We start from the raw sequence: 20,349 nt of genomic DNA on the forward strand, positions 1-20,349 counted from the left end.
AGACCAGCTGTCAATCAAACATTATGGGATGTGCTTTAACATCTTCTCCTGAGTTGTTCTGTAGATGTTGGAGTTTCTTTAGGCGGCGCTCCTTCCTGTGTCTGTTTAGCCATGGAGGCTGTCACTGCTCAGGAGGATTTCTGTTAACCTCAACTCATATTTCTCTGCATGGAAATGTAAACTATGCTCTAAATATTTGTTGAATATCGATATTGATGTATTTGTATGTTGTTGTTTCTCTTGTAAAGCATGAGAGAGAGAAAGCACCAGAGCTTCTTTCATTGTAGGTATTTTATTCTAAATGTCTTTTATTTTTGACTAAGTCTCAATGTGTTGAATGCATCAATGAAAGTTTGAAGAAGGAAATAAAACACATTCAAAGAAAAGCTAACAGGTTGAGTTTGTAATAAATGGTGTTCCTATGTTCAAGATGTGAGATGAGTGCCACATTTACATGTCTGTACAAAATAAAATGTTGGAGTTTTTCTTGTTAATAAAAGAGCTAAGAGGACACAAGTGAAAATCTCAGTCTTTGTTTGTAATCTTAAAATGAATGATCTCTCCTCTCCAGCACTAAGTTGAGTTGAATTTTTAATACATGTAGTTCTTGTTTTACTGCTACGTCCCCAATAAGCTCTAGGACAAAAAAGGAGACGGTAACACACGACAACAAATAACATTCAGAGAGTCGGGGGGGAAAGTGAACACAAGTGCATTTATTTACACCAAAGAATGGAGAGGACGAAACGTCTATGGAAGAGGGTTAGGAACATGTGGAGAAATGTGAGATCTGAACTAAAGTGATATTTTTTTTTATGTTTCAAGATTTTAGTCAGAATATTGAGAAACAAGTCAGAATTCAGAATATTTTTAATAAATCTTTTTCTTAAGAACATTTTTTTTCTGAAAATCTCAGAATTCAGAATAAATATATTTTTTTATTCCTTTTTTTTAATGAAATTACAGAAATCTGAGATTAAAGTTAGGAAAAAATCACTTTGGTCAGACCTCAACATGTTCTTTACTAGTGAAAGTCAGAATTCTGATTAAAAAAAAATGTTTTACAAAAGAAATTCAGATTTTCAATTTTTTTTAAAGAAAATCTCAAATCTGACTTTTTCTTAAAATATATTTTATTTATTTTCATGAAAACCTTCAGAATTAGTTTTCATAGATCTGAGATTTAAGTAAGAATTTTGATTTATTACTCTAAAGAAAAAATCAGTTTTGGTCAGGTCCAAAAGATAAATCCACATGTGGTCCTAATCCTCTTCTGTATTTCAGAAAAGCAGAAAAGCATTGTTACCAGGATGAGAGAGGATGCTAGATCTGCCTGAAACTGTCTCCTGTTCAGCATCTCCTGCTTTGGCATCTTTAGAGCTTTGCAGAAATGACATCCTCTGTGATATCTGGAGCAGAGAAATCAGTATTGGGACTGATCAAATATTTTTTCAGCCAGCGATACCTGTCACGGGGCTTGGTGTGTTTATTTGGTTGGGGCTCGATGTCCACATAATCACTGACTGGGCGGCCATTGGGTTCAGATAAGAGATAAGATAAGATAGCACTTTATTGATCTCAATTTGGGACATTGTTGTGTTGCAGCAGCATAAAAGACATGGCATTGTACAATAACGATTAAAAAAGACTGGAAATAAACAAGAAAGTAGAAAATATACATGTTGACTTTACACATTAACAATGACAAAAACAAAATATAAAACAAGTTATTATATGAACATAAGTATATGAGGGATGGATTGTTGTTGGTTTTCTTTGTCCACTTGTCCACAGGCATCTTCTTCTGCCTCTTCTTCACTCATAGCAGTGTCACTGTCCTCTGATTCCATCTCAAAATCACTTTTTGGATGGCAGCAGTGGTCGTTGGACGCGGGGGATCGCCGTTCCCCCACTTTCTTTGAAGCATGATTTTTTTTGAATAGTCTAATAAATATAAAATCATTGCCAGTGTTATCAGTTGCAAGTGTGTATTTGTTGTAATAATGACGAAAACATTATACATTTCACAATAATTATAATAAAAAAATAAAAACGATTTCCTTAAAAAAGTATCCGTCCAGATTCAATATTGTTTGCAGAGCCGGCCCGAGCGTGTCGTTGTGTCCCTGAGACACTTCACCCCAAATTGCTCCTGTGGGGATTGCCCACAGTATTGAGTATGTAAGTCGCTTAGGATAAAAGCGTCTAACAATTAACATGTAACTAACACTGACTTTGGACCCCCCTGTGGCCCCCCTGAAAATTAAAAATTAAAAAAAGTTTATGATTAAACGATGTTTTGGCTGACGGAATAGGCGGAACTAACACTATTTGTCATTCTAGTCAGACCCAGCGTAAAAACTGTAACTATAAGAATCTGAAATAAATATGTGTACCGAAACAAATACCAATAACTGTATTGCATTGTTTTCTTATGCGCAATTACTTCATACTGTCTTTGTCTTTTTCGCCCTGCATTTATTGTGCCCCCCTCAGAAAATAACTGGCCCATGGCCCCCCAGTCAAATTGGTCTAGAACCGCCACTGGTCATCCCAAACAATGCCACAAGTGCGCACGCGCGCAGTGCACTCACCAAACGGGCAGACATGTCTACAGAAACTACCGGTATGCTTAGTCCTACTGTAGTTACCGTACTGCAAAAAGCAGACGGCGCTGCTCTCAACACACACACAGACTCAAAACCATGGACACACCGGCACATAAGTTACATATGTAGTGCCGAGAGAAGGGAGACGGAGGCGGTGCATCGAAGGTGCAAATCTCTCTTTATTGGGGAGCAGAAATCGACGTGCTGTCGGGTTGCAGGAAAGAGGAGAAGAGAAAGTGAAAGAGGAGGACACACAGTAGGTACCCCGGAGGTACCGTCAACATATGTGTCCGGGCGGAAACAATACCCCCAACCTGTAGTTCCATGATTGGATTATGTAACCCCAGTGTATGCATCAGTGATCACTACACATAAACAATTTATAGGCGTAAGTTGCATAAATGCTTGAGCTAGGGTATTGCAACTCAGACAGCGCTGCTTCTCTCTCTCTATCTCCACTTTCAAAATATATTTAAAACTCATAACAAACAAACAAAATTCCCCAAGTTGTCCTGAAATTAATTTATTAAATAAACGAAACGAAAAATATAGCCTACTTATGCAAACAACTATCTGAACAATAAACTGGACTGGACTGATAATTCTGCTGCTCTTTGCAAGAAGGGACAGAGCAGACTCTTTCTGCTGAGGAGACTGAGGTCTTTCGGGGTGCAGGGGGCCGTCCCTCCCTACAGGCCGATCATGCAGGCTGCATGGGGCCTCACATTGCGCAGGGGGCCTCGGCTTATGAGCTTAGCTTGTGCGCAGTTCTCAGCGCAGTTCCCCCCCCGCGCTGACACGCGAGAGTGAGAGGTGACAAGGGGAGCACGTCTGTAACCCGACACCGTTGCAATGAATCGACATCTGACCAATCACGGCTTTGATATGGCCACTAGTGCAGGTGAAGAGATGTCGGCGAAAAGACAGTTTCAGTCCGGCGCAAGCAAGAGGGAGTCAAAAACAAAACATGAAGAAACTAGAGCATCACTCGAAGGTGGGTTATTGTATGAGTCAAATGTACAACTTGCGAATGTTGTATAAGTCAAATGTCAAACTTTTGCCAATTGCCATATTAAACACATCAGCTGCAATTCACGACATGAAGAAGGCAGTCTCTGCATAGCATATAGGCTAATGGAGATGCAGTTATTTCCAGCATTCTTTATTTACCATTCATTCAAGTATGTTATGCCTTTTATCTGCTTATGTACAGGAGGAAGAGTGATAAACTGTCTGTCTAGTTGGCTTACATAACAGTTCAAGTTTACAGCCTAAAAAACATGGAGCATTTTTTCCCCTTTTATTCATTTTTATGTCAATTTACACATTTCATGGTGATGCTCAGCCTCTCCCCTTAACTCCTAACAGTCATCATCATGTCAACCACAACACAGAGAAATACTGATAGAAATGTGTGTGTAGTTCAGGGGCGTCGCCTGGACCTGGAAACATTCGGGGCTGAGCCTACAGTGGCGGTGTAGGTACCAGAATCTGTTCGGGGTTCGTTACGCCGCTTACCAATGACGTCACGCATTGGCTGTACAGCAACCCAATAGGACATTTTACATGGCCAAATTCCGCAAAGAATATTACAAAATAACAATAAACAGTACTGTAAACATTATGTAAATAACCCAATTTGTGTTCTGTGAAACTGAAAAGGATATTACAGTGTTTTTTGTTACTTTTCGTTGGCTGTTGACAGGAAGTTGTTGTTGCTATGGAAACAACATGACGGAGAAAAAAGTAATATCTTCTCCATATAAAGACGTAGAAAGTAAAGAATAACGTGGTGGCCTACCAGATCTGTTACAATGAAGGCTCGATAATCAGCTCACGACATATAGGTGTGTCGTGTGTGTACAGAGTTATAAAGGTTGGTATAAAATCCTTGTTAAATCGGAGAATTAATTCGGGTTACGCCAGAGGTGGCGATATATGCTCCAAGTGGAAGCGATTCGCCATTAAATAAAAGAAGAAGAAGAAGAATTACGCCATCTGGTGTCACAAACAAACGTGTGCCTGCATTAGCTTTGTTACGGCAATGGATTGTGGGAGATTCTCATAACATGTGAGGATCTCTCGAGGGTAAGGTGCCTGTATTATTTTGGTGGACAAAATGTATGTTTTTATTTTATAAGGACTATAACGTTTTGTTGTGTTTGTTTAGTTTAATGTTAATCGTTTAATGCTCACACAGCAGCATGTTTTTTGTGTGTTTGGCTATTGGTTTTATATGATTTATCAACGTGATCATCAATAGCTAATCTGAGCTAATAAGCTAATGGGAGAGCTGCTCCACACGATGCCTCGACTACAAAGTCTTCCATGTTTCTACGCTTCTTCCTCTGTGTCACAGTTTCGGGAATATCAAGATCATTGCACAGGGCCTTGGTCTTGCTTTCTCGTCACTTCTGTAACTTTTCAGTGTGTTCTCAACTGCTGTTTTGTAATTTACTGCCTGCACCAAGTCAATTGTTTCTTTCTGCAGGTATTTGTGCAGGCCCTGAGTGGTTGAGAGCAGTGTCTGGAACAGCACAAGCATGTAGATGGTACTGCATTTGCAAAACTTGCTTTCCAGCCCCTTTGCCAGAGGGGCTGAAAGGCTCCCTAAAGTCTTGATCAAAGCAGGGAGGTTTTTGACATGCCCAGCGAACAAGTTATTTGTCCCCTACCTCTAGCTGTTTCTGAAATGTTTGCAATCTCTAATGGTGGAGAAGAAAGAGTAGAGACACTCCAGGAGATCAACGCAGGTATGTGAGTTTTGTACACCAGTTTTTTTAAGTTTAATGTTTCACATTGCTTATGAAAAATATACTACCACTATATGATCACTGATGTTTTGTTGTTGACTGGACACTTATTTTTTTAAAGAGATGGCATGTGAGGATCTCTTAAGCAATGAAGCTCACGTGTCCTTTTTATATGCTGTCCATTGAAATGCAGGAAAGTAATCACCAACTGTGAGTGATCTGTTGCCGAGGGGACACTACACCGGAGTTACATAAGCAGAGGTAAAGTACTATTTTTGGGGGGAACTCCCCCAGGAAGATTTTTTTTAAATATTGAAGTTAAAAGCATCAATCTGGTGCACTTTGAGAGCAACATTAAGAGATCTATACATCTCTCAACACCCATATGTCAAAAAAAATCAAAGAATCAGAATCAGAAACAGGTTTATTATTTAAAAACACTTGATTTTCCAATTAAATCATAAACTATGTCAAATTATTAGAAGTTGTTAGTAATGAGATTAAACTGAAAAAAGGGATGGAAGGAGGAAATAATAATCCCTCATCACTTGCTTCCTTCCTCACTTGCTGCTTCCTTCATCACATTACCTTTCATTTGCTTCGTTTTTTCTCCCCATCATCATTCGCTGTCTTCACACTCTTTATTGTTTTGTAGGTGGAAGTGTTAGGCTAAATCGCCTTGGTTTGACCTTCGCAAATCGGTCGACGACCTCCCCATGGAGGGTGACATGCCTGTATGCCAATTAATATTTTTTCCCCAACTCCAGAAAACCTGTTTTGAAGCTCCTCCAGCATTCTGTCGAGAACTGGAAAGAAGAGCCTTGTGTATGTTTGAATTTTCATGTTCTCGAAAAGAATCCAATGCACGCTTCCAGTTTGTGTATCCTGAGGTGGTGAGGGTGTCCCTTTGATCCCTTGATTGCTTTGGTTTGCCATATAGTCTACAACTAAAGCAGAATGCTGCATTGGCAGTGGTAGAATATTCAACCCATTTAAAAGTATCAAACCAACTTGGTTGAAATGATCTATTTTGCTGGCCAAACATGCCGGATGGAAAACAGTGATGTCTCACTTGCCTTGGCCCTGTATCTGCAGTCCCTAAATCAGTTACCCAGTTACCCATTGACTCTTGTCTGTTCTGATGTTCCTGTTCATTGTTGTTCTTATCTGTTGTATCTCCTTCTTGTGTGTCCCTTTCTCCTGTTCTCCTTTCTTCATCCTCTACTATTTTTGGCTCATCTGTGATGACTGTGTAGGTAAACACAAACAAGTATTTAAAATCAGTTTCCAGCTCTGTCAAATAAATGAATTTCAAGATACACAAATTTGTCTTCATTAAAATGAGTGTCACCACACTGTCACAAAATATAATACTAACCAATTGAAAATAGTTAAATTGACATTGGAAACCTCTTGTACAGTAGATATCACTGTTAGTAGTTATCTGCCAATAGGAGAGAATCATTCCTATACAAATGCAGTTTGAGTAATTCACTTAATATATTTACTTAACACTTAAATATAGTCATTTTCACGTAATACTCGAATAGTCATCTTTCTGCATTCAAAACTAAGGAAAGCTGTACAATTTGACATGATAATGAGGAAAAAAGGCCTCCGACAATGCAGATTTTTTGATCATATCAATTTTAAGATGGGGGTTGAGGCTTAATATTTGGGAGCATAGTGTCCCTTGTCCCCTTTCAGGAGCCCTACTGGATTAGCTTTGATCTGAAATCTTTGTATATAAAAAGCTTGTTAGCTGGCTGTCCATCTCATAATGTTCACATAGAAACTAGCTATCAATAGGAAATATCAATCAGAATTATAATTTCATGCAAAAATCTGTCACAAAAAGAGGTTGCACATTTAAATTCAGGTGTTATGGCAACGTCAGTGGCCAAACAGCCACATTTACTGCTGCAAATACGTTCAAACGTGCTGTCGACAGTAAAGCAGTGGCAACTAGGCCACCATTTAAACGGACTTTTCTCAGAAATACTGTCACATAACATCCATATATTTCAGTGCTAGTTTGATGCTTAGCTAAGCTAACTATGAAACACTTTAACTGACAGGACTCAGGATCAACTGTGTACTGTAAGGTAGCTTCTAGCTTCCTGTCGAACAGTAAGTCAACATTTCCCAGAGAGCTTTCTTTGAAATCACCAGGTAACGCTAAAAAACACAACATTTATATTGTATGACAAAGTGTTTATTTAATATATCTGGCTCGCTATAGCTACTTGCTAACGGTTTAGATTACCCGTGCGATTCAAAGTAACGTCAACGTAGCTGTAATTTATGCTTTGCTTACATGTTCGCATAACTTGTAAGTTTACTGACATGTACATACCTTGTTCACCTGGCTCAGGTGGTGGCTCTGGGGTTGTTGTGTGAGCCACCACTTGAGTATTGCCGTCTTTTTTATTGAAAACATGTCTAATGTCCATCTTCAGAATCTCCGCGTCCGGGGCTGACAGTTTAAAGTTTAAACATTGTCACAGAGGAGAGGTACGTACCTGTCAGCCAATAAAACACGTTTATTTCCATGCAACTCTCTGATTGGTCTGGTGGTGTCTTGGCTTGCCTATGTTGCATTCACTGAACACGGGAAATTACAAATCTGCCGTCCTATAGGTAAAGAAGTACGGTTAATGTATTATATTGAGGGAGAATTTGTCCGGGGCTAAAGAAAAAACATCCGGGGCTAAAGCCCCGGATGCCTACCCCAGGCGACGCCACTGGTGTAGTTCTTGATACATTGCTGACAGAGGAAACTACATTTGAATACAGATTGAAGAAATATCAGTTTTTGAGCATGTAATAAGCATGTTTTGTCTTGACTATATTACAACTATATTATAATAAAATAATATAGTATTTATATTATTGAATTGATTATGATTATTATTATTAGTAGAAGTAGTTTATTTGCATTAATTATATTGTAATCTTTTTTAGGCTAGTATTTGGCAGGAAATGCAGACGTATTCACCTGTAAACGCATACTGAACGATATTGTCACGATCTGTCTGTGTTGTGTTTTGTCTTGTCTTTTTCTGTCTCTGGTTTCCTGTTTTGTTTTGAAATGTTTTCCTCCTTGTGTCTTCTCTGTTCCTTCTTCCTGTGTTTGCCTTCCTGTCTTAGTTTCCCTGGTGTGTCTGATTGTTTGATTGTGTTCACCTGTTGCCCTTGTGTTTCTGCCTCCCTTACCCCAGCTGTGTCTCGTCTTGTGATTACCCCTCTCTGTATTTAGTCTTGTCTTCCCCTGTGTGCCTTGTCGGTTCATTGTTTGTTTCTCCTGTCTCCCACCATGTTGGTCACGGTCAGTTTCTGTAGAACCTATGTGTTTCATGCCATGCTATTGTTCAGCTTTTTAAAATAAAGCTCGCTTTTTGTTTCGAGACCGTTTACCTTTTTTGATAGTCTGCATTTGGGTCCTACCCTTCCACGCATCCTTACAGACATACATGCACATTTACCATTTACCTCACTGTATAAAAAAGTAACTGTGTTGATAATAATAATAATAAAGAGGAATTATATTTGCAAATTTGGCTGCGGAAACCTCACCTCAACCCAAACCACATGCCTGAAGTTCACATGAGATCAGACTGCAGTTGAATGCCACTCATAAAACATTCCCCTGATCTGAGGAACACAGTTTACTGAGGAATCTAATGCTTTTAGTTTAATTTGCTGGAATCATAGACTATACATAAAGGGTGGTATATGAATGGGTTAAGAGGCAACGCTGCTACTCTGTGGTTAATGCGGGATATGGCATGCAGACAGATATGGTGTCAGATGATATGAATGCCAATCCTCTGTTTAACAATTCTGTGCTTTAGTTTTCTTACAGGTAACAGGGGATTTGAACCTTTTCTGTTTAACCGTAAATGGTTTGTACCTAACATGTTGAGTATATAGTGCACAATCTCAAACTCATACACTACAAATAAAATAGAATAGAATATAATTCCTGACCTGTCCGGTGGTGATTATCAGATGTGAAGCTGCTGGGAGTTTGTTCCAAGGGTGGGGCTGAAGAGCATTTACTATACATTGGAGCACCAGAGACAATCACTACACTTGATTTCTCTCCATGGGTCTGCACCGTGGAGTCCTTACATACAGAGTTAACAGTTTGAAGACAATGCATCCCAGATACTGTGTTACCTGACTGAAAGAAGTCATGAGGAAAAAGCATGGATTTTCAGTTTTTACTGCCTTGTGAATTCATTTTCAGGAGATATTTGTAAACCACCTCAGGTCTGGAAAATATACGACTGCAGGGGGTTTTCTTATTCATTAAAGAGCTGAAAAAAGACCACAGTCAAAGTGAAGTAGTCATGACCGCAGAAAGCATTGCATTTATTTGACAAAATGAGTTACTAGTTACTTTACAAATACAAATGATTAGATTAAACAAAATATGAATAAACAGTGATATATAATTATTATTATTATTATAAGATATCCAGCAGCAGTATATAAAGTAAACGTTGCTCCACTTTTAACAGCTGTGATGAACACATTAACGTAAACAAAATGAAAGAATCCAGTAATTCAATATAAGATTCTAAAATGGGACATTGGGCGCAGTAAGTACTTTTACTTTTGGTACTTTAACTATTTTTTGATGCCAATATGTTTATGCTGCTTTATACTTCTACTCGACAGCTTTTAGTTACTAGTTAGATATAGATTAGTAGATCATTCAAAATATAAATCAGTTATTAAATACACTTTGACAGATATTTATAGGATAAGATATCCAGCAGCAGGACATACAGTTGCTCAAATTAGCTCTACATTTACTAACTGTGATAAAACACATCAATAATCATTATAGTAACTCAATATATATATATATATTTATACGATTCTGAAAAGGGCCATTATGCATAAGGAGTACTTTTACTTTTGGTACTTAAAGTATATTTTGATACCAATGCTTTTGTACTTTTACTTGTTACAGAGTATTTTTACCCTGTAGTATTTCTACTTTTACTTAGTAGAATATCTGAGTACTTCTTTCACCACTGCTACCATGAGTGTGGAGCTGTGTGCTACAAAAGCCTGAATTTAAAACAAATATTTTACAGCTGAAGACTGTTTTCAAATGTAGAGCAGGTTGTAAGCGAGGCTCCGTTTGTGAATGAGGAAACAGTTCAGAGTGTCTGCTCCTCCTGCTGGGATGACTCAGAGTTTGATAAGCCCTCCCTCTTCTTCCTGCTCTCAGACACAGCCAGCTCCACTCTGTATTTCCTGGCTCCTCCCCTTTAGATCCACACTGAGGAGGATGGGTGTAACCAACATGTGGGTAAAGTCCAAGAGCTGATAGGCCACATTCACTGCACACACCCATGCTGTTCAGATCACAGCTCACATAGTTTCAGGTTTCAGGAAGTGAAACTCAGACACTCGCTGCCACTGAGAGGGGAAATGGCGCAGAAAGGAGTTCAGCTGGACCGGGAAACCTTCTCTTGTTCGATCTGTCTGGATCTAATGAAGGATCCGGTGGCTATTCCCTGTGGACACAGCTACTGCATGAAGTGTATTAAAGGCTTCTGGGATGGAGAGGATGAGAAGAAGATCCACAGCTGCCCTCAGTGTAGGCAGAGCTTCACACCGAGGCCTGTCCTGCTGAAAAACACCATGTTAGCAGCTTTAGTGGAGGAGCTGAAGAAGACTGGACTCCAAGCTGCTCCTGCTGATCACTGCTATGCTGGAGCTGAAGATGTGGCCTGTGATTTCTGCACTGGGAGAAAACTGAGAGCCTGTAAGTCCTGTCTCGTGTGTCTGGCCTCTTATTGTGACAAACACCTCCAGCCTCATTATGACGTAGCTCCATTAAAAAAACACAAGCTGGTGGAGCCCTCCAAGAAGCTCCAGGAGAACATCTGCTCTCTTCACGACGAGGTGATGAAGATGTTCTGCCGCACTGATCAGCAGTGTATCTGTTATCTCTGCTCTGTGGACGAACACAAAGGCCACGACACGGTGTCTGCTGCTGCAGAGAGGACTGAGAGGCAGAGAGAGCTGGAGGGGAGTCGACTAAACATCCAGCAGAGAATCCAGGACGGAGAGAAGGAGGTGAAGCTGCTTCAGCAGGAGGTGGAGGCCGTCAATGGCTCTGCTGATAAAGCAGTGGAGGACAGTGAGAAGATGTTCACTGAGCTGATCCGTCTCATGGAGAAAAGAAGCTCTGATGTGAAGCAGCAGGTCAGATCCCAGCAGAAGAGTGAAGTGAGTCGAGTCAAAGAGCTTCAGGAGAAGCTGGAGCAGGAGATGGCTGAGCTGAAGAGGAGAGACGCTGAGCTGAAGCTGCTGTCTCACACAGAGGATCACAACCAGTTTCTGCACAGCTACCCCTCACTGTCAGCCCTCAGTGAACCTACACACTCATCCAGCATCAACATCCGTCCTCTGAGCTACTTTGAGGACGTGACGGCGGCCCTGTCAGCAGTCAGAGACAAACTACAGGACGTCCTGAGAGAGGAATGGACAAACGTCTCACCGACTGAAGTGGATGTTTTACTGTCAGCAGCAGAGCCCACCACCAGAGCTGGGTTCTTCAAATATTCACAGGAGATCACTCTGGATCCAAACACAGCATACACATATCTGTTATTATCTGAGGGAAGCAGAAAAGCAACATTCATGAAACAACATCAGTCTTATTCTAGTCACCCAGACAGATTCATTCATTATGTTCAGGTCCTGAGTAGAGAGAGTCTGACTGGACGCTGTTACTGGGAGGTGGAGTGGAGAGGGGGAGGAGTTTATGTAGCAGTCGCATACAAGAATATCATCAGAGCAGAGGATGGAAGTGGATTTGGATACAATGACAAATCTTGGTCCTTAGATTGTAACCAAAACAGTTATTTATTTCGTTACAACAGAATCAAAACTCCCGTCTCAGGTCCTCAGTCCTCCAGAGTAGGAGTGTACCTGGATCACAGAGCAGGTATTCTGTCCTTCTACAGCATCTCTGAAACCATGACTCTCCTCCACAGAGTCCAGACCATATTCACTCAGCCGCTACATGCTGGAGTTGGTTATGGTTATGGAGCCACAGCTGAGTTCTGTAAACTGAAATAGCCTGAAGTCTTTGAGGAACTCTTCTACTTCTTAAACTCATTGTGTGTCCATCATTGTTGCTGAGAGCTGATTGTTCATGTCTTCACTGCACAGAGATCAGCTGTCAATCAAACATTATGGGATGTGCTTTAACATCTTCTCCTGAGTTGTTCTGTAGATGTTGGAGTTTCTTTAGGCGGCGCTCCTTCCTGTGTCTGTTTAGCCATGGAGGCTGTCACTGCTCAGGAGGATTTCTGTTAACCTCAACTCATATTTCTCTGCATGGAAATGTAAACTTTGCTCTAAATATTTGTTGAATATCGATATTGATGTATTTGTATGTTGTTGTTTCTCTTGTAAAGCATGAGAGAGAGAAAGCACCAGAGCTTCTTTCATTGTAGATATTTTATTCTAAATGTCTTTTATTTGTGACTAAGTCTCAATGTGTTGAATGCATCAATGAAAGTTTGAAGAAGGAAAGAAAACACATTCAAAGAAAAGCTAACAGGTTGAGTTTGTAATAAATTGTGTTTCTATGTTCAAGATGTGAGATGAGTGCCACATTTACATGTCTGTACAAAATAAAATGTTGGAGTTTTTCTTGTTAATAAAAGAGCTAAGAGGACACAAGTGAACATCTCAGTCTTTGTTTGTAATCTTAAAATGAATGATCTCTCCTCTCCAGTGAAGCTGCACTAAGTTGAGTTGAATTTTTAATACATGTAGTTCTTGTTTTACTGCTACGTCCCCAATAAGCTCTCGGACAAAAAAGGAGACAGTAACACACGACAACAAATAACATTGAGAGAGTCGGGGGGGAAAGTGAACACAAGTGCATTTATTTACACCAAAGAATGGAGAGGACGAAACGTCTATGGAAGAGGGTTAGGAACATGTGGAGAAATGTGAGATCTGAACTAAAGTGATAATTTTTTTATGTTTCAAGATTTTAGTCAGAATATTGAGAAACAAGTCAGAATTCAGAATATTTTTAATAAATCTTTTTCTTAAGAACATTTTTTTTCTGAAAATCTCAGAATTCAGAATAAATATATTTTATTCCTTTTTTTTAATGAAATTACAGAAATCTGAGATTAAAGTTAGAAAAAAATGACTTTGGTCAGACCTCAACATGTTCTTTACTAGTGAAAGTCATAATTCTGATAACAAAAAAATGTATTTTACAAAAGAAATTCAGATTTTCAATTTTTCTTTAAGAAAATCTCAGAAATCTGACTTTTTCTTAAAATATATTTTATTTATTTTCATGAAAACCTTCAGAATTAGTTTTCATAGATATGAGATTTAAGTAAGAATTTTGATTTATTACTCAAAAGAAAAAATCAGTTTTGGTCATGTCCAAAAGATAAATCCACATGTGGTCCTAATCCTCTTCTGTATTTCAGAAAAGCAGAAAAGCATTGTTACCAGGATGAGAGAGGATGCTAGATCTGCCTGAAACTGTCTCCTGTTCAGCATCTCCTGCTTTGGCATCTTTATCTGCAGCCCTTTGATGTACTCCACCACTTTGTCCACATCGAGAGCATCCACACTGTCGTACAAGCACAGGATCTGAAGAAAGGAGTAAAACAGTAAATAGACTGAAAGGATTTGGGTACTGAGGCTGCTAGAGAGAGAGAAAGAGGAAGATGAATAAAATCTTTAGGAAACTAAATTATTGTATAGTTCTGTGTGTCCTCCAGGAACTAAATCCATTAAAACATACTTAACATGTCTGCTTGCATCAACTTTGAATCAAAGCAAAGCATACTATTGTTTTCGTTTGTTGGCGACATTTCCAACTTCTCTCATCCACAGAAGTTGATGAGAAAAACAAGAATAGGTTTAGCAATCTGTCACATTTCCTGTTGGCTGTCTGAGGAGTCACCTGCACGGCGCTGAGGGTGTAGAGCAGGTGGGGGTCGTGTCCGATGCTGGCGCTGAGGCCTCCACACTCGTGCTGACAGGATTTGATGAAGTCTACGATCTCCGGCCGGTTCATCCGGGGCAGCTGCGCCATCAGGTCCATCACCGTCAGCCCCCAGTAGATGCCGCTCATCCGCAGGTACTCTGACAGTGTGTACTCCTGAGGCCTGTACTACGAAGCCGGATTTTGCTAACCTGGATATGTTTGAGTTAGCCGGTTGGCCCAATCCAAAACATACGCGCTCTCGCTAAGCTGTACTACGACGCTGGTTATCAAGTGGATCGCTCAAGCCAGCCGTGTCCTATCTAGTTAGGTGCGCGTTCACATGAAAGGGGTGGTATTTGGAGCATTCGACCAATCTCAAACATGGACAAGCGTACTGACAGCGCAGCGTCATACTTCCTGAATGAAAAGTGAACTTTAATATTAGTCAAATATGAAGAAGTTAAACTTTAAACATCCATGACTTAAACACTTTATCCAGGATAAAAGCCACATAGCTGCACCTGCAAGGTGAATACAGCTGGTAAAAGAAAAAGTGTTTGAATGCGTACATTAACAGGTTTATGATATCACTGCCCCGTCCAAGACACGAGTGGATCTGACTTTAATTACATTTGACACAAGTGTTTCGTCAACTTAATGTGTTGCTTAAAATAATACTTCTGCATACAGTATGTGACACTGTGAGTGTTGCACGGCCAGATACGGCTCAAGAAGCTGACTCAAATAAGGAAATATATGATACATTATGATGTGATATGATATGAATGATAATGGGACACATCGACGTCTGCACTCACAGTGCCGCGGACTGTACTTAATGTTACTCTGATCCGGTTACTTATGTTGTGGCAGATATTTAAGTAAGCTTTCTTAACGCTAATGTTATAATAGTCAGATTGCTCTGAAGATGGGAGGGGATATTCTATTAATTTGCACGTTCACACAATCAGTTGATTTTGGCCGGCAGTCTTTCCTGCAACGGCAGTTTTTCTGTATTTCCTCTATCCTGTAATATGACTTGATCGCTTTAAACTCCGCACACGGAGCTCTGATTGGTCAGCAGGCGGTGCTTTCACTGAGTTAATCTCTTAGCCTGCAACCTAACCTCCTCCCGAGGAGGTTAGCCGCTCAGCATAAGTTACCATGGAGATCTAGCCCGCTAAAAAGAGAACCAGCGTCGTAGGACCGAAAAGCCTGAGTTTTCCCTGAAGTCAGCCGGCTAAGCGAAAATCCGGCTTCGTAGTACAGGCCTCTGGACAAACACAAACAAACAGGAAAGATAAACAGTGCAGCAGGAATGAGTCCAAAAACCCGGGAATGAGTCAGCATTATTGCACTTATGGGTCCCTCATCTCAAAATCTATGGGATCTTTTATGGGTTTTTGGTTAAATCCCTGGTCTGTGGTAAAGACAATCTTAGGAGATTTTAAGTGTTTTTTTTCCAGAATGAATGTTCCTTGGTACCAAGACTAGCCTTAGCATTATTCTCTTTACTTAACAATGTTGGAAGAGGTTGGTAAGGCCATTCACAGATCAAGCAAGGAAATTGAAGTGAGAGTTTTGAATGCAGTTATTACAGTCAAAATATGTTCAGCCACTTTGGAAATATAAACGCCCAAAGGAAAAAAAATGGTGGGTCAAAACCGATGCGGAGTAAAGTCATATTATGTAGATGAATGAGTGAATATGACAAGAAGAATTGTTGACATGCTGTGGTATATCTGCACATTTGATGGTGTCTGTTTCAAAGAGTAGATCAGTTTGCTTTTAGCTGAAGGTGGGTGATTTCAACTTATTGACCATGAAAAACATATATTGAATATTTAACAATGGCCAAAAAAGCCTTGCTTAAAACATGAATTCCTCTAAAAACTGTCCTTCATGTGTCATATAAAGATAAAATACACTTGGGGAACATATTACCCTGGGAACTAAAAGATACACTCTTAAAAAAACATCAATTAATCCTACAAAATGTCCTTTTACTCACATAGTCATCCTTTTTGGAGCCGTAGGCAGCGATGTAGTCTGCATGTTTGTCCAGCAGCAGAGAGCTGGGGGCGTCAGGCTTAATGATGACATCTTTCACTTGGGTACCCTGACATTGAACACATCACCACAATACTTATCAGAATCAGAATCAAGTGTTTTACACGTTTACATAAACAAGAAATTAGCTTTGGTGTATGGTGGTGCAAACATAAAAAAAGAAAATATACAAATAATAACCTAAAAAGAAACTTAAAACAATGAATATATGACATACTACAGTGTATTATATATTTTAAACATGGCACAATTTCTAAATGACCTTGTTTCAATGATATACAACCACAACCTGCGTGTCAAGCCTGAAAATGACTATATTATGTAGCAAAATTAGTGAAAATGAAGATAGTAAAGCAGTTGTTTTGGTATAATTTAGCTACATGCTAACTCTGATGCTAACCATCAGTTAGCTGTTTTCACAGGTAAGCGGTCAATGTAACGCTAAAGCTGAACATAACGGAGATAAGTGGACATGTTAATGCATTTCGGCTGTATTGTTATATAAAAATAAGCTGAGTAACGATGACATTTACAACATGATAACCGGTTACCATTCTGGAGATGTTCGCATGATCAGGCTACTTCTTCTTCTTCTGTTTTCTTTTTGGTGGCTGTCAAACTGGTTAAGATGCGCATTACCGCCACCTAGTGGGGACACGGGATTATGCAGGAGAAAATCACTTGGATGCTTTTAGAATCAGATATAACAATACAAAATCCCTTTTCGTTTCACGCATGGGCGTAGGAAGCATCCTGAATGTGGGGGGGACATTTTTAACGGGGGGTGTGGGGGCGAAAAAATATATAGATTTCCTGTATTCTGGTGCATTTTAACAGGTGGTTTGATACTTGTATGTGGCTATACTAGCATGAGGAAAATGATGGGTACATTTTGTAATTTCATCCAGTAGTAAAGAAAGGAAACATATTTGATTATTAATTCAGAGCTGTCTTTGAATTAATAAAAAGCAGTTTAAATGCCCATTTTTTGTACATTTATATACAACAATAAATATTTGAGTGCATTGAGAGATATTGTTGTGGAGAGTCATTTATATATAAATCGCAAAATACATTTGTGAATCCTTCTGTGAGCATTTATTAATATTGAGACTGATCTGACTCCATACAGATGTTAAGTTCAAATAAATGTTGCTCTTCTGTCTATATTGGTCATATGATGCCCCTTGACTGAAATGTTTCCTGTTCAATATCCCCACTGATTTCCTTAAAATCCTGGGATGAGAGTCCACATCACAATTTACTCTCAACTGTCATTTCCCTTTCATCACTCACCTCAGCAATGGACCTCTCTCTCTGTCCCTGTATTCTGCCTCTGACTCACTCTCAAGTGCCTAGATGTCAAGAGAGGTGGTGAAGTGATAATTATTTATTGAGCAGTATACTCTTTCACATTGAATCATAACAAGACATACTGAATGTAAATACAACTGACTCTAAAGTAAGTCCCAGTCTGTGACATTGGACATTTTGAAGACTCAAAGTCCCAAGCAGTAGGTATCTCTCTACCATGACATAAAGACGAAACTCCTCTCCAGAAGTGAGACGCCGCCATCACTGTTAACTGCTACCAGCTGATGACTTACTTTCCTCTTCTTTGAAAAAAATGTTCTTATGCCCATGTTGTCTGGGGGAGAAAACATATCAAACCAAGAGATCGTCAGCTTTGATTTTCGCTGTATTAACCATTTCCCGAACATTTGGTGTGTGTGCCTTACCTCCGCTACCGGCATCGCTTCATACAACAGATCAGGGGCCTCATTTATAAAGGGATATACGCTCAAAAAATGGCGTACGCCAGTTTCTACGCAATGTTTGCGATTTATAAAATACTAACTTGACGGGAAAATGTGCGGTCCTCCACGCAAACTGTAACCCATGCGTACGCACTAAGCACAACAACGGGAGAGACGAGAAACTGCGACACCGTTGGCAGAAGGAAGAATGGAGAGAAATATGTGGAAATAAATAAAATGTTACCTTGTAGTGATTTATCATATGAAGAATTCATTTTCAAACATTGATTAAAGCCAATCTTAAAATGATTAAACAAACGCCTGTTTGAGACTCCTCAGTGCACACAAAAACATAACTTGGGGAAATAAATAAATACGGATATGTTATTTAAAACCACCTCGAATATGTTGTGTTAATGTTATGAAATGTTTTCTCATAAATGATGCGGTAAGCAGGAGGACAGAATAACGTCTAAACTGACGCCGTTTTGCATTTCTATAGGTTGTAGATACGAGCATGGTTTTATATACTATCACGTTTAATCGTGTTTTATGCCGTTTGCCAAGACTTGATAAGTCGCTCGTAAAACACAGGAGGTATGGAAACTAAGAACACCATATGTGGTAAATTGTACAGCTAATATAACACAACACATTAGTTGTATTTCCTTTAACTGGTGGATTATGGATATATAGTTGCTGATCGACAGCTGGAACACAAACCACCAAATACAACAAAATAATTCAGATCCAGTCGTCATGACTCCACTCCGGAGGGATTCCCCGATCATTTCTTACAGTTTCTCATCAAGGGGGTGTCTCCTGTCCCCGGGACAAACACACTGCCTGAGGAAGGTTATGTGTATTTTTTTTGTCATTAACTTTTTTCGGACCACTTATTTATTTATTTTGGTGACGATCCGACCTCCATGCTGCTACTCTGGTTCAAACTGCATCCACCAAACAATATGATTTATCTCGACCTCCCCAAAATAACCAAAATCTGACACGGTGTGAGATGTCTTTTTTAGCTGTTCGGTCGTAATTTCCTGCGATCTTCTTCATGCAGTCAGTCAAAATGAATGAATGAATGGGAGTTTCTTTGACTATTTATAGGCAAATATGGGCGTTACGTGAAGCCTGCAAAAGCTGCGCCGCATTTCGAGTCGATTGTGATTTATAAAGGGAAACAGGCGTATGAAGTGCCGGTACGCACTTCCCTCACCGGTACGCAATGTTTTGTGAATCGGAAAATGTCGGAAAATCTCTGTACCTATTTTTTTGCTTTGTACTACGTAAGCAACCTTCTCACGTCAATCCTACGCAAGGCGTTATAAATGAGGCCCCTGAGCTGTCCAACTATGACAACACTCCTTGAACATGCGCGCGCTATGTGAGAATCTGCCTTGGTACAAAGTAGCAGTGAAAACATGGTACGGAGTTTCATTGATTTGGGCATTCTCTCAATAAGCAAGTGGAATGGATTTCATTTGATAGTAAAGCACTGACACAGCGCTCTACAAAGTGCGGCGAGTGGATAGACCGATTCACGGACTTTCCGCATAGTAAAAGTGGGGGGGTCTAAACTAATCATTTGAAAAAGTGGGGGGGACTTGTCCCACACTCTTATAATGGCTGCGACGCCCATGGTTTCACGCATGTACAATGGTGTTACATGAGTGGATATTATACATTGCACATGGTGGTGTTAACTTACAGTCTTTATTGTGTGGTGGTCAGTGGTGTAAAGTAACTAAGTACATTTACTCAAGTATTTTACTTGAGTATTTTTTTGACGTGTGTACTTTACTTCAGTGCTTTCATTTTATGCTACTTTATACTTAACCTCACCTCAACCCAAACCACATGCCTGAAGTTCACATGAGATCAGACTGCAGTTTAATGCCACTCATAAAACATTCCCCTGATCTGAGGAACACAGTTTAGTGAGGAATCTAATGCTTTTAGTTTAATTTGCTGGAATCATAGACTGTATACATAAAGGGTGGTATATGAATGGGTTAAGAGGCAAGGCTGCTACTCTGTGGTTAATGCGGGATATGGCATGCAGACAGATATGGTGTCAGATGATATGAATGCCAATCCTCTGTTTAACAATTCTGAGCTTTAGTTTTCTTACAGGTAACAGGGGATTTGAA

At 39.7% G+C, this 20,349-nt stretch overlaps 2 protein-coding genes and 1 long non-coding RNA gene across 6 annotated transcripts; 2 read left to right on the top strand and 1 right to left on the bottom strand.

The window, feature by feature from the left end:
* Positions 1-1,220: 1,220 nt before the first annotated feature.
* LOC117500149 (geranylgeranyl transferase type-2 subunit beta-like) lies at positions 1,221-17,059 on the bottom strand. Of its 2 annotated transcripts, XM_034152861.1 has the most exons (5): positions 16,985-17,059; positions 16,375-16,482; positions 14,340-14,537; positions 13,946-14,023; positions 1,221-1,372 (listed from the first exon to the last, which is right to left on the bottom strand). In XM_034152861.1, the coding sequence occupies exons 1-5, from the start codon at positions 16,985-16,987 to the stop codon at positions 1,232-1,234; spliced, it is 528 nt and encodes a 175-aa protein (XP_034008752.1). In that variant the 5' UTR covers positions 16,988-17,059; the 3' UTR covers positions 1,221-1,231. The 2 variants fall into 2 exon arrangements, with proteins under 2 accessions (XP_034008752.1, XP_034008751.1); XM_034152860.1 differs by lacking the exon at positions 1,221-1,372 and having other exon boundaries at positions 13,751-14,023.
* Positions 4,421-6,681, top strand: LOC117500152. 2 transcript variants are annotated; one of them, XR_004557765.1, is made up of 4 exons: positions 4,422-4,697; positions 5,101-5,362; positions 5,556-5,623; positions 6,018-6,681. It is a non-coding gene; the product is annotated as an uncharacterized LOC117500152 (long non-coding RNA). The 2 variants fall into 2 exon arrangements; XR_004557764.1 differs by having other exon boundaries at positions 4,421-5,362.
* On the top strand, positions 10,717-12,532 carry LOC117500146 (tripartite motif-containing protein 16-like). 2 transcript variants are annotated; one of them, XM_034152855.1, is made up of 2 exons: positions 10,717-11,792; positions 11,919-12,532. In XM_034152855.1, the coding sequence occupies exons 1-2, from the start codon at positions 10,814-10,816 to the stop codon at positions 12,470-12,472; spliced, it is 1,533 nt and encodes a 510-aa protein (XP_034008746.1). In that variant the 5' UTR covers positions 10,717-10,813; the 3' UTR covers positions 12,473-12,532. The 2 variants fall into 2 exon arrangements, with proteins under 2 accessions (XP_034008746.1, XP_034008744.1); XM_034152853.1 differs by having other exon boundaries at positions 10,717-12,532.
* Positions 17,060-20,349: the final 3,290 nt, after the last annotated feature.

This window comes from Trematomus bernacchii, unplaced genomic scaffold (assembly GCF_902827165.1).
Source record: "Trematomus bernacchii unplaced genomic scaffold, fTreBer1.1, whole genome shotgun sequence".
Lineage (NCBI taxonomy): Eukaryota > Metazoa > Chordata > Actinopteri > Perciformes > Nototheniidae > Trematomus > Trematomus bernacchii.